General features: G+C 30.9%; 2 protein-coding genes across 2 annotated transcripts in view; one reads left to right on the top strand and one right to left on the bottom strand.

Annotated features, from left to right (window-relative positions):
* LOC127734858 (focadhesin-like) overlaps positions 1-2,464 on the bottom strand; it is a 319,452-nt gene extending 316,988 nt beyond the window's left edge. The window contains exon 1 of the mRNA XM_052244903.1: positions 2,421-2,464. The gene's annotated coding sequence lies outside the window, so the exon portion shown is untranslated. The remainder of the gene's footprint in view (positions 1-2,420) is intronic.
* A 279-nt stretch (positions 2,465-2,743) lies between these two features.
* On the top strand, positions 2,744-11,299 carry LOC127734872 (G2/mitotic-specific cyclin-B-like). Its single transcript, XM_052244920.1, has 8 exons — positions 2,744-2,907; positions 4,870-5,145; positions 5,505-5,732; positions 7,443-7,601; positions 8,030-8,266; positions 8,678-8,818; positions 9,231-9,335; positions 10,228-11,299. The coding sequence occupies exons 1-8, from the start codon at positions 2,881-2,883 to the stop codon at positions 10,342-10,344; spliced, it is 1,290 nt and encodes a 429-aa protein (XP_052100880.1). The 5' UTR covers positions 2,744-2,880; the 3' UTR covers positions 10,345-11,299.
* The last annotated feature ends 2,964 nt before the right edge of the window (positions 11,300-14,263 follow it).

Below are 14,263 nucleotides of genomic sequence, written 5' to 3'. Positions count from 1 at the left end.
AAACTTTTATGGATATGGGACTAACAGACAGACAGAGGGACACCGAACGAGAAAACACAATGCCCTTCTACTATCATAGATGGGGCATAAAAAACAAACAAATTTAGCACAGTATCAACTAGGATACAAATTCAAGTGAAAACTAAATCTTATAATACTGATGTCCCTTGAAAAATGTTTGTCACAGTGTTTCAAAAGTTTCTGAAAGAGTATTTCAATTGGTGGAGGAAGCCTGAGAGCCCTGAGGGAATCACAGACCTTCCACAGGAAAACTGACAATTCTTGTCAATTAAGATCGTAGTCACGCACAACTGCCACCTCAGGGTTTGAACTCACAACCTCAGTGTTGACAGGCTAGTGATACAGTAGTTGAAACTACTTAGACCACTCGGTCACTGAGGCCCCAGAAGAGCACTGAACTTAAATAAGAGATCTGCAGTAGTAAAATATTACTGATACTTTACTGTATACATATGTTTCTGAGAAATGAACCTGAATAAAAATTCAAATAAATGTAGACTTGATGCAGTTACCAATAAATGAACATAATAACGAACAGGTGAATGGCAGCATATCAATCAATGACAAAAAAAGAACATATCCTTAAACTTTCTTAAAATATTCACCATTTATACCTGAAGGCTACAATTATAAATAAAAATTCTGAGGACTAAATTTTGAGAAATTAAAAGTGAAAAAAAAATGAATCTTTTCCCACTTTTTACATTGACTGTGTGGACAATGAAGTTTCTATTCAGTAATCTGAGAAAACCTCAATAAGATTTAATCAAAATTTTAAATCAATTTGCTTAATGAATAGATCTATTGTTACAAATAGCTAGATATGTTCATTTACTATTGACGTATTCTTCTTAAACTTGGATTAACAATATTTTTTTTCTTCCAAAAGATCCCACCAATGTGTAAATTTCATTGTTTGCAGTTTTTACATGTGTTCCAAAAAAAAACTTTGGGTTGACCCTTGTGTTTCATATTCACTGCATGTTTGCCTGTACACGTTAACTTATTCTGAATTTTTTCATTAACAAATTTTTGTAAATGTGATGCAACTCTTCATAAGCCTTTTAATATATATCATGAGCTATTTTAAGCATACCCTAAGAAAATAAATTACAGAAATATTTGTTTCATTAATTAAAATATTTAAAACAAATAATTACAACTAAAAAATTCTTTTAGTTGAGAATAACAGCTAAAAATATTTTAAAATAATAACAATTCTTTGATAATTGTCCTCCCACTGACTTGCAAGTTTAAAATCTGTATGTATATTACATTATGCAGCTTGCCAATATATAAAGTTGTGGTAAAAAAGTTTAAAATACTAATCCGTTAAAAATGTTTATAATGCAAAGTCAATCCTTTTATTTTTGCATATGTAAGCATTATCAGAGATTCTACAGATATGAACTATAAATGAAATATATGCAATACATGAATCACATTCTCTTGAAGTTTTCTTTTATAATTAATGAAAATAACTATTTCTGTGGCTTAATCTAAACTTTTATTTGTTTAAGAAAATAGGGTTACTCTTCCTAGCACCTGACACATCTCTTGAGTCCGACATTTCAAGTTATTTCTTAATAAAAAAAAGCCATATTGTGATCTTTGTTCTATACATTTTCTTCTTGCTACAAAATGCTCAAATGTGACATTAAAGTTTATAGAATGTAAAAAGTTCTACAATTTATGATATAGATTTATTAATAATAGTAAAACTGGCTCTCTAATCCATCAATTATAGCCTCAAAATAGATTCATTCTGTTGTTGATAAATCTGAGGATTATCAAACTATAGTACATACTAAAAGGAACTTAAGATAACCTTTTATACCTCCAAACATGTACAGCATTTCCAAAGTAATTTTATGCCAAAAAATATAAAAGTAAAACTGAAATTTTTATGATTACTGGTACTTTTTTACCAAAAGAGTTTAATAAATTATCTTTTTATTAATTCATTATCTGAAGCTTGAGCTAAAGAAACCTTCATTTAATCAATTATTGGAAATATTCAGTTTTTTCCTTTTTTGTGCAACATTAATTGTGTAGTATTGCACTGTACATTTTATAAAGTATTTTTAAAAACCAAATAACATTTTAAGCATGTAATTCAATCATTGATTTTATAGTTTTAAAGTACATTTTGTTGTTAAAATTTCATTATCATTTTTGAAAATATCCAATTTACAAGTACAAACAAATCAAAGATAATTTAAGGAATGTAACACTTTTTGATTTCACATGTGTTTTCATGCCTATTATAAATAATTTTATATTGAATATATTCCGTGGATATATATGTTATTTTTGTCTATTAATAGAAGACGCGTTAATGGAATTATGTACAGACTTGCAGATCTGTTCATTCATGACCATTTAACTACATTTAGCACCTTGTAAATAAACGTGTAAAGTCTTGTTTCATTTTCTCGCTCGAAATTTCATTCGGAAAAAACTCTTCATTCATTTAAATGAAAAAATCAAAAAGTTTCCGAATGATTACCTTCAAAGTGAAACCACTTTTTAAAACTGTGATAAATGCAATCAAAATATTTTAGAAATTTTTAAATGTTAATAATTGTATGTCTTTAGAAATAAGAACATTTTAGAACACCGTTATACATTTTTTGACGAAAAAAATTATCCGATACAAGTAACAATCTATCGACCAATCAGAAAGATGTTGTGTAGAAAATGAACCAATGAAAACGCAGCGGTTCATTTGAATTAGCCCGCAGAGAATTTCAATGGAAAACGTCAGTATGCTATGAAAATAGGCAAGGAGTAACATTGGTCAAAGTTGCAGTTTTTTCATAGCTGATGCAAAAAATATAATACGTTTTACAAGATAAAATGGCTTTGACTACAAGAGCACAATCGGTAAGTGAAAAGTGGTCTAATTTATGCAATTTCGCGTTAAGAATATATCGTCCAAATGCTGCGAAACAAACTCGGACATGTTTTGACGACCCAAGTAGGTAAATTTATTTAATGAAACGGACATTATTTCAGGAAAAATAAAGTAAAGCATTTATAAATACAACATTTTGCATATAAGTTATTGTTTATTTAGCTCAAAAACGATGAAATTTGTCCAAAATTTGTAAATAAAACAAAATTCGTATCCGTCACGGTTGGCAGGAATAAACTTGTCCATGACATTTTTTTTGCATAAACCAGTATGGACCTTTGTTTTTTCTCATGGTACATTGTTTGCTCAACCTTGGATTTACAAATCACCAGCTTTCTTGCACCACGTGCATGTTCAATTTTTTTTCATAAATGGAGGTTGACCATCCCCCTTTTCTTTGTACACATGATATAAAATTTGTATGTAACCCCATAATTTTTGGGAGTTTTTGCAGGCTATTCTCTGAAAAAACTTTATAATTATAAAGTTTAAACAAACCTTTAAATAATACACCTTATCGCTAATCCCGCTTGACCCGAGAATCTGTCCCGCTCGAACTTTTGACGTCATACAACAATCACTTTTCCATTGTGGCGTCAAACATTTGGTATTATGACGTCAAAATTTTACGGGAACCTGTGTGATGTCCAGTAATGGCGGACAAATAGCGATAAGGTGTATACATGTACATGTGTTCCTGCTAACATTTTTTAGGCCTTGCTAGAACTGAAGACTTAACATAATAATAACATTAATTCAATTCGACTTTCAACCTTTTCTGAACACTGAGAATGCACACAGCAAGTTATATTTTGTGTGTAATGCTATATGAAGTTGTTACATGTACCTTAAAATAATGAAAATATCGCTATTTACCAGAAATGCTAAACCCAAAAATTCAAAAGACGGGGATATTTAGATACATATAGAGCTATCTGAGCTAAATGTCCAACAGGGACCTAAAAAAATACCCAACCCATATAATTATAAATTCAGCCAAAATCAACTTTGCCTGAGGGAGGTGGAACCTGTGCTTCTTAGTAATTTATCATCTAGGGGAAAAAAAATATTACATAGCTATCCAAAAAAAAATCTAGAAGACCATATGTTTCTTGTATATTTAGGGAGTAAACAGTTTTCAAAACCATATTTCTGGACATACTTAAGAAAACACACTTCAAAAAGTTTTTAAAAACAATTTGCAGCTAAAACATTTTGAACAATATTAATTTACATATATGAAAAATAATAAATGCTAATGAGCATTTTGGTTAGGTTTGTTGAATTATGTTGTTTTTTTATTGAATAAAAGTATTTTTACAAGAAATTGTACAGGTTAAAAAATAAGATGGTGTGGTATGATTGCCAATGTCAATGAGAAGAGACCACCAGAGACCAAATGACATAGAATGGTAGAAGTTAAGGATTAGGCAATTAAAACTTGGCACAAAAAAAGTAGCTGAATGATTATTTGTGACCTGATTTACATGTGAAGAATAAAAATTTATAGTTGTTAGCAATAATATACATGCTTATTGAAAATTTGGTTTGTTACATGATCTTTTCACCTGTCCTCCCAGGACCTAAGGCAACACATTTATAATATAAACAGCAAATAGAAAAAGGGAATTAAAACAAGTTAGATTTATAGTGCCCTCAAGGTCATGAAATATAACTTGAATAGTAAATTGCTTGTTAGTTAGAATGAAATACATTGGTATCTCTCATTAGGAAATCTGTTGGTTTAAACAATATTTTATTCAAAAATCAAATCATGATAATGTATATATGTATAAAGATAATACATTATAAACAATTGGATCCAAAAACAAGTTATAAATATGTCATCTTTTTCTGTACATGTATATTAATTTTTCAATAATCCCACTGAAATCTTTTTTAGTTTTATATGTACATTATTGTCATTCCAGGCAAACATTATGAGTCAAACTCACAAAATGCCACTTAACAGAGAGAATCCAGATGCTGCATTATTAGCCAAAACAATGGCAGGTCGACCTACTTCACAGACAGGCCAAAGGTCAGCTCTTGGTGACATTGGAAACAAGGTCAAAGCAATATCAATTGACCCAAACAGGAAACCAGCAGCAATTAAGAAAGAAATAATCCAGCCAGCTGACAAATTAAAGGTGCTAAATAAAAACAAAGGAACTACGTCACTCAAATCTCTAGTCGAAACAGTTTCTGTAAGTATTATTTATGTACATGTAATTCCATACATGTTATACAAATGAAATGACAAGTCTACAACAAAGATTACCATATGAATAGCTGATAGTAAATGCAAAATAATACCATTACCAGATATAATAGATAAGGCAATACTGTACAAATATTTAATTGGAACACCAGAACTGCGATGAAAGCAACATATATAAGTCTTGACAAAAAAAATGAAAAGACAAAAACTGACATAATTTGAATTTTATCAAAGTTTAACAGAAAGTTTTCACATTTGACCAGCGTATTTGCATGTTTAATATTTAATATGTTCAATAACTACAATTTAAAAGAATGATTTTGCATGTTCACCTTTATTTGACAGAACAATGAAATACAGTTAGAACAGATCAGTCAATTTTCGAAACCTGTCTCCAGTGCCAGACCTCCTTCTACATCTGTCCCAGAATGTATGGACATAAGTGCCAATAAAGAAGAGGCATTCTCAAAGGCTCTCTCAAGAGTGGAAGATATTGATGTTAATGACAAAGACAACCCACAACTCGTTAGTGAATATGTTAATGAGATATATGACTATATGAGAGAATTGGAGGTATGCAAGCCATTGTAAAGCATTTATCTTATTTTAGAATTTATAATGTGATGAAAACCTGTAAGAAACATTTAACATGTTTAAAATTGAGACAAAAAAAGATGGGAGATGTTTATCCCTTTCAATATATTTAGCTATTTCAAAGATCCCCAAAAGTGTTGGTCTTGTACCAGAGGAAAATTTGGTTGAACAAGTAAAATGTCTTATATGATGGATGGAATTTAATCCTGTCCAATGTTTCAGTAATAACATGATCAAGGCAGTTACAGGAAATTACTAGAAAAATCTCTTTAAATTTTTTTTATTTACAATATAAATGCGTTTTACATTTTATTTCGACTCTCACTGATGATGATTTAAGCATGGATGTCAAATTACATATGACTGATCTGTGGGGTTAAGTAAACCAGTGTTCTCCCCAGGCCCTTAAAGGACCGCGGGCCTGCAATGTATAATTTTTTACCGTGGTTCTATCTGTCTTACCACGATGTATAATTTTTGTCCGTGGTGCTAAAATTTTCAGTTAAAAAATAGTAAATCGGTAAAGTTTTAAACGACTTGTTAAATCTTTTCTGTGCTGTATAAAATTCCAGGTGAATTTTGTCAAACCAGATAATTTTATGATCACAAAAAACTACGGCCCCAGCATGCCTGGCAAAACAGCCCTGGCCACCAGAGTAATCTCGGGACTAATATCACATGACCCAGTTAATTCAAGTAGAAAATTCGTTTATTTACAATTAATTGCAATCTATTTTATAAATAAAATGCACGACTGTACCTTCAAACTGAATATCTATATCCAAAATTAATGAAAGAAATAAACAATATCCATAAGCACATGTTGAAATCTATTTATATCTACTTCCTGTCATTTAGGTGGGAACATAGGGAGACTTTGTTGTTGACATTGAATATGGTTACTTATAGATCTATACTACTATAGACCTTAGATAGATTAAGGAATTCTTTTTAAATGGATCATGTCAAATAAAGATTAAGGTTTTAGTGCAGTATTTAGTCTGTATCTATGTATGGTCATCACCAAAGACAAAAAAGTTTTAATATTTACATGAAATTTATATTTATGGCAAAATGTTAAAAAAGTTTATGAAATTTTTTTTTTATTAGAATTTAAGATAGAAACTGGTTCAAACAATAAAACAATATTAGTTCTTGTAAATTCTATGTCTCCTTAAGACAGGAATCCTTTTATATACAAAAATTTTCAATCTAGAAACTAGAAAGTTGTTTAAATTGAACTCTTAAATGATATTTTATATTGATCATGGATTTTATAAAAGATTTAATTACTATAATTATTTAGTAATGAATCATGTTTTATTTATTTTAAAAAGATATTCAAGTATACAAACTGTTTATTGATTTACTTCTCTTTTACCAATAATTTTCTGACTCAATGTCTACATAACCCAGTACCACAGTATTAAAACAAAACAAAAGACATAAAAACAACAGTAACTAGAAATATAGGTAAGCGACACAACATGACACGACACATTATACAAATCACTTTACCAAGAGCATGTGTTACCCTGGTGCTATCCAAAAATCCTGGGGAGAACACTTGAGTAAACAACTATAACATTAAATGATAAGTTTTTATCATATTAGAGCGGGTATACAATCAACTGAACATTTTGATGGTCGTGAAGTTGTAGTGGAATGTATTCTTTATTGCGATTTCAGGATAAATATCCAGTGAAGCATGGTTATTTAGAAGGACAAGAAATTACTGGCAAAATGAGATCCATATTAATAGACTGGTTATGTCAAGTACACCACAGATTTCACTTACTACAGGAAACACTCTACCTTACAGTAGCCATTATAGACAGGTTTTTACAGGTAATTATTTTGAAACTTACAATAAGGATATTTTTTTTCATGACAGTGGGAATGCTTCGAAAAACAAGAAGAAATAACAAAAGATCTACGATTGAAAATGGTGTGCACATGCACACAAGTATGAGTAGCAAAAAGATCGCATGCTTCTTTTCCATATTATAAAAAGATTTCCGTTTAATATTTTGCCTCTTCATATTTAAGTATTTCACTTATACAAATGTTGTACATGTATACATTCTAGAGAGAGGATTTTCTTTGATAGTTTTGATATTGTTTCAACATGCTTGTTACTGAAACAAAATGATTTTAAAAAAGACAATGAATTGTAGAGGGAAGAGAAATTATTCTCAATGTATGAGATGATAGAAATATCCCCTATTAAATAAACTTACAATATAAGAAAATAAAACACATTTCTTTCATTTCAGGAACATCCGGTATCTAGAAATAAATTACAATTAGTTGGTGTAACATCAATGTTAATAGCATCTAAATATGAAGAAATGTATGCACCTGAAGTAGCTGACTTTGTGTATATAACAGACAATGCTTATACTAAGAAAGAGATTCGTGACATGGAAGGAATTATATTACGCTCATTAGACTTTAGTGTTGGAAAACCTCTTTGTTTACATTTCTTGAGGAGGAATTCTAAAGCTGGACAGGTAAACAGAATATTCTTGAATCTGTTGAAATTTTTCGCAAGAACCAAGCTTGTATACATTAACTGTTTTTTTTTTTCCAGTGCAATTTCACAAGCACTTTTGTTTGGACTAGGAGGAAATTTCTACGGCTAAGCATCTCATGTATATGTTGAGGGGTAAAACCTATATTCATATATATCTCGCATTAATTCTCCTACAGTATTCAACGTACTCAATTAATATGACTTGTTAAGCTTTATATGCCTATGATTCACACAACTTTTGAAAAACAACTTGAAAAAAATAAATCTAGACAATTGAAGTTGGCATTGAACTTAACTTCAAGGTCACAACATAAAAGAAAAACTTCTATTGTTATTGATTCAATTGTAACTGGGGTAATAACTGATGAATATTTGATATTGATTACAGGTTGATGCAAACAAACATACCCTTGCCAAATATCTAATGGAGCTGACCATTATCGAGTATGACATGGTGCAGGTGTATCCGTCCGAAATAGCTTCATCAGCCTTATGTTTAGCTAACAGATTACTTGATGGTAGTAAATGGGTAAGTTTTGGTTAAAACAGATCTACATCTGCCAGAATATTTTTAAAATTATCTACATGCATATAAATGGTCAATTTAATTTGTTTGTTTCAATTGTGTACAGTAACTACACTTGAACTTGTATGATGTAAATGTCTATTTGTGACTTATGACATTTCTGATTTACAGAATGAAAAAAAATATATCTAGCTTCAGAAAATTGTTCCTAAAATTGAAACTCATAAAATAACATTCTTGGACATGCAAGATACGAATATATGCTAGCCAAAATGACTTGCTCAATTGTGAGATCTTTGTTATTTAACATTAGCCAATGCATTGAAAAAAGAGACTTAAAAATTGTGTAAGTTAAGGACAATTAGTATTGTAATGAGTCTGAGTTGGTCCTTATAAATATTTTTTCATATTTCAGAATGACACATTAGCCCATTATAGTAGTTATGAAGAAACTGAATTAGTCCACACAATGCAAAAATTAGCCAGTCTAGTCGTAAAAGCAGAAAACAGTAAACTTACAGTAAGTTTTTTTAAAGGAACAACTTCAAGCACAGAATTGACTGTATTGTGAAAAAGAAAGGATAAGGGTTGTGTATCAATACTCAATAGTCTCATAAATTTTCCTTTGATCTTTGTGATAATTTTCAATCTTGAGCTACTCTACTGAGACAGGTTTTTTTCTCAGAAGAGTGAGACTTGGTTGACATCATAACCTAACATCATTGATATTGCCTTGGAAAATAAGTAGATTATCTATGGTCTTTCATATTCTATGAAGTTTCTCAGTGATCATCCTTAACTGAAATTGTACCCTGTAACACTCATTTGTAGATCCTTGGGTAATCTATAATTAGAATTTTGAAAAGTTGTCCTGTGAGGTCAGGTTTTTTTCTTAGCAATTTTAATTTAATGTATTATTTTGTTAAGATTCTACATGACAAATAAGAAAATTAATAGATATTTGAGAATTTTCTGAAGTTGCAGTTTATGAAGATTTAAACTGATTTTGTTTTGATATTTTAAGTTATCCAGTGAAGGCAAAATTTAAAGGTGTAAACTCCGCCTACTCATTCACTACCAAAACTGGATTTAGCTTAAGGAGACAAGTTTCAGTGAGAGGTTGAGTTTACATAAACTCTGAAAAGTAACCCTTATTACTTTGCATAATATTAAGTGCATTTCATGAACACTTACAAAAATGGTTTGCCTGTGTAGGAATTCATACTTGTGTGATATGAAAAGTGATAACTTTTGAAAACCACAATGTTACCCAATGGATCTTTTAGAATACCACAGTATTGCCCAATCAATAACATATAACTGGAATTATTTAGTAATACAGTGTGTGACATTTTATTTTGTATTGATTAATTCCTGCCACTAGATGTAAATAAATTTAATTTTCATTACAGGCTGTAAAAACAAAATATTCCAGTTCCAAATTCATGAAAATTAGCACCATTCCAGAATTGAAATCTCAACAGATCAAAGATCTTGCAGCAGCAGCAGCATTACAGAATGTCTCATGATCAAAATGAACAATTGTTTTTAAATGGTGGCACTGTGTGAATGAAAGCATGAGTGAATGCACGTCCTAACTTATTGCCTTAAAAAAGGAATGTGGTGTTTGGTTGTGGTAATGAATGTGAGCGAGAGACTACAAGATGTGTCGATCAGTGACCCAAATCATGCTCCTGTGATTTTTAAAATAGCAATTCTAGAACTATCTTTATTTTAAATAGAAGCCCAATTGTATGTTATGTCAAAAATGGATCATGAAGTTTAAAGTTTAATTTTTATCTTTTTTATTTTTTTATATTTATACATAACTAGAGGAATTTATATAGATTTTGTACATGGGGTTTATTATCAGAAAGGAAATCATCTTTATAAAATGCAGAATTTTTTCTTGAAAGTGTTTGATTTTGAACTAACCATGACATATTTTTAACATTCATCAAAGGTAATAGAACTCTTGGTTGTTTCGTTGACATTACCAGAATTTTATCTTTTTAAGTTTTTAAATTTTGAGTTTAGAATTTAGTGTAGTTGAGGGTAATTTTATATAAGTCACCATACATAAATTCATGGGGGTCATAATCAATATCAGGTTATCATTTCAGTATTCACAAAAATGGATTTAAAATTATAAAATATGTTTCTTTTTTTATTAGGGTTGTTAAGTATTTATCTAGAAATTTTTTTTCCCCAGTCTTAATTTGTAAAAAAATAATTTTACATTGACACATATGTCATAAACCTAGTCTGAGGGAGGGAGCTTTTTATTTTACCTTTGTTCCAAATAATTGATTTGACATCATGATATTTAGGTTTAAAATATATTATGATATTAGGGAATTGCTTTAAAGAGAAGTCTTTCATATTCTTGTCGTCATCTGGTGTTGCATTTATTACATGTGTAGTATTGTTTTTATTTATGTATTTGTCTCATGTATTTATGTATATAAAATATTTTGTAATAAATCAAGTGTATGGTTTTTTATTGGTCTACAAAAAAAATGAGATATAAGGGTATACTGTTGCATTGATAGTTATCAAAAAGTAAATATTGGATGATTCAATACAAACGTGCATGTAATCCAGTGAAGGCAACTTCAATTTGCATCAAAGATTGGGTCTGGAGTGTTAAATGTATGCAGATTTTTTATTAATGTTAAGCATGGTGGCTTTTTTTTTTTAAGTGCCTTCCCTGGGTACCATGTATGCTTTGATTGAACAACCCTCACATAGGTGCAGCTATTTTAAAATGAATAATCCCCTCATACATTTTCTGAGATGTGATTGATATGGATTCTGTATTTTATTCCTGTCTTGCATATGATGAATTTTTAATAGGATCTTTTTATAATTCAAATGAAGGTTCCCACTCATTAAACCAATGAGTAAACCAATTTTGAGCTAAACAGCTTATAACAAACTGAACAATAAATTTATCAAGTAATTTTCAAACTATCCACTGTACATGTTGATGTCAGTACAAGAACCAACAACTATTTGTATAAAGCTTTATATTTCCGATTGTAGAATACCTGGTTGCTTGCAGATACCTTATATTACGAAATTTCCATCACATGTCTATTGTCCTTCACCTCATTTTCATGTCAGATCGAGTTACTGCTTGAATAAAAAATTGATTGTTTTGTAATGGGATTTTCTCACTTATGAGTAATAGGAAAACTATTTGGTAGATGGATTCCTTGCAACGTCGACATGTCTATCATACAGGGTTGACATTACCTCAACCTCATTTCATGAATCGGTCATCAAGTTTAAAAGTTTGGTGTATGGAATGATTAAGTTGTACATGTCCCACTGACAGGTTTCATCTGATCATGACCTAAATTTCATGGTATATTGAATAATATTTAGGTTTTGTGGTTTGGTTTATCTTGACCTTGACCATAACCATCATTCTTATTCAATATGATTTAAAAAAAATAGCAGACATTTCAGCATGTTCACTTTTACTATTCAGGAGTTGTGGTTCTTGATAGATTGGAAAATAGGCATAGAACATGGCAGGTCAAACAAGCCTGTAAGCCCCTTCAAAATACAGAAAAATTGACAGCTCATTTCTTGGTTAGAAAACATCCCAAGGCCACTACTGGGTATTCAACACAGCCAGAAAATCCTTCACCCAGAGGTGGGCTTCAGCTGTTCTGTAAACAATGTATACTAGTTCAGCTAAAATGGATATCACACTGAAATCACAAAATTAAAAAAACATACACGACTAACAAAGGTCAGAGGTTCCTTACTTAGGACAGGTGCAATAATGCGGCAGGGTTAAACATGTCAGATCTCAACCCTCCCCTAATACCTCTTGCCAATGTGGAACAAACAAACACACAGTTAAACTCGATTTAAGAGTTTAAAGTCTGTTAGAATAGGGAACAGAAAAAACTAAGCAAAATAACTTCTTAATGCAATATTGAAGTGAGTGCAACTCCTAAACAGCCAAATGGACATTGATGAAACTATTTTAAAACCCTGAGGATGTTCATAAAGGAATACAATCCAAAGAGGAGATGAACTTGCATCAATATTGCAATATATGGTAAAAGTCTCTCATAAGTGAAACTCCAAAACAGCTAATGAGGATATTAATAAAACTTTACATAGTTTTAGTACTACCTGAAGATATGCATTCCCTCTCCTACATGTTAAAAGGGACATTGTCTCCTAGAAGACTGTAATAAATATTTCGCTTGGTTTCCATTTTGGAAAGTTTTTAGATATACTAACAGTATTCAGGGACAGTGAGTATCCCTTTGTTTGCTCACTCAAATTATTTCCTAACAATATTAGATGTTGACACTTGGCTAAAGCATCTTTTGAACCAATTTGTTTTTTATGGAATAATATAATGTCATAGAAAATTTTGTGAATAAAAAAAACCATGATAAAGGTTCAGTCAACTTATTGAGAACACTAAAGAAGGGGTTAAACAACAGGAACTGTCATCGGTCACCTATTTTGATTTCACAATAGGCTTAGACAGTTTGTATAAAAAGATATGTTGCTTGATCATACAGCATTTAAAATTACACCCCAGTTCTATTGTTATACTCCTTAGTTTCTATTTCTGAAACAAGTGTAAATTGAATAGATCTATTTTTACGAATAACAATGGATTTTGACCACAGGGTGTGACGAGCGGGGTTTCTGGAAACCCCTGCTTCTACATCCCGCAAACAAAGTCCATTGTTATTCGTAACAAAAGAAATTGATTATTTTTTAAATAGCATGAACATAAGAAAGTACTAATAGTGTTCACTACAAAATATGGAATACAAAAATAATCCTTTAAATACTCTTTTGCTTGAAGGTACTTTTTTTTTTATCCCAGTCATATGTCTCTATTCTAAAGCATTGATCTTTCAAAAAATGGGGATTAAAACTCCCGGACCCCCACCCCCGGTTACCCAGTGGCCGATCAGGGGTTGGGGTTTCCGCGGGTTGAACCCGACTTTTATTTAAAAGATCAATGCATTTGAATGGTTGGACCCCCCCCCCCCCCTTTTTTTCTCTTGAGTTGGGAACCCCCGGCTGGATCAGCCCCTGATTGTCCCAAAAAGGGAGTTCCTCTATCTATATTAAATATTTTATGTTGAGCGTGTCTGGTAGTCGGGTTTCTAATGCAGACACACCTATCCCTTAGTATGTTCGAATATGAATGTTTGTTTATTCTCGAGAAGAAGGGGGGGGGTTTGTTTTTGATAAAATCGTAAGATATAAAATACAGTTATGATTACCTTTATTAAACTGATACAGGTAACTACTTTGGGTAATAGTATTGCCTTTATCTTTAGTCTCTTCTACCAGATCCAACACTTGCCACAAAATGTCGTCCGTCTTATACCCGTCCATATTGACAACTGTATACCAGGAGCATGATGTATGTTTTGTTTGTAATAAGAATACACG

Source organism: Mytilus californianus, unplaced genomic scaffold (genome assembly GCF_021869535.1).
Source record: "Mytilus californianus isolate M0D057914Y unplaced genomic scaffold, xbMytCali1.0.p SCAF_3, whole genome shotgun sequence".
In the NCBI taxonomy this organism is placed as follows: domain Eukaryota; kingdom Metazoa; phylum Mollusca; class Bivalvia; order Mytilida; family Mytilidae; genus Mytilus; species Mytilus californianus.
Note: the sequence above shows the minus strand (reverse complement) of the source record. Positions and strands in the feature narration are given on the sequence as shown.

Excerpts from the sequence above, each read along its gene's own strand:
- LOC127734872 (XM_052244920.1), top strand. The coding sequence starts at position 2,881 with ATGGCTTTGACTACAAGAGCACAATCG. Across the intron at positions 2,908-4,869 it reads TGACTACAAGAGCACAATCG|GCAAACATTATGAGTCAAAC; the intron begins GTAAGTGAAAAG and ends TTGTCATTCCAG. Across the intron at positions 5,733-7,442 it reads ACTATATGAGAGAATTGGAG|GATAAATATCCAGTGAAGCA; the intron begins GTATGCAAGCCA and ends TTGCGATTTCAG.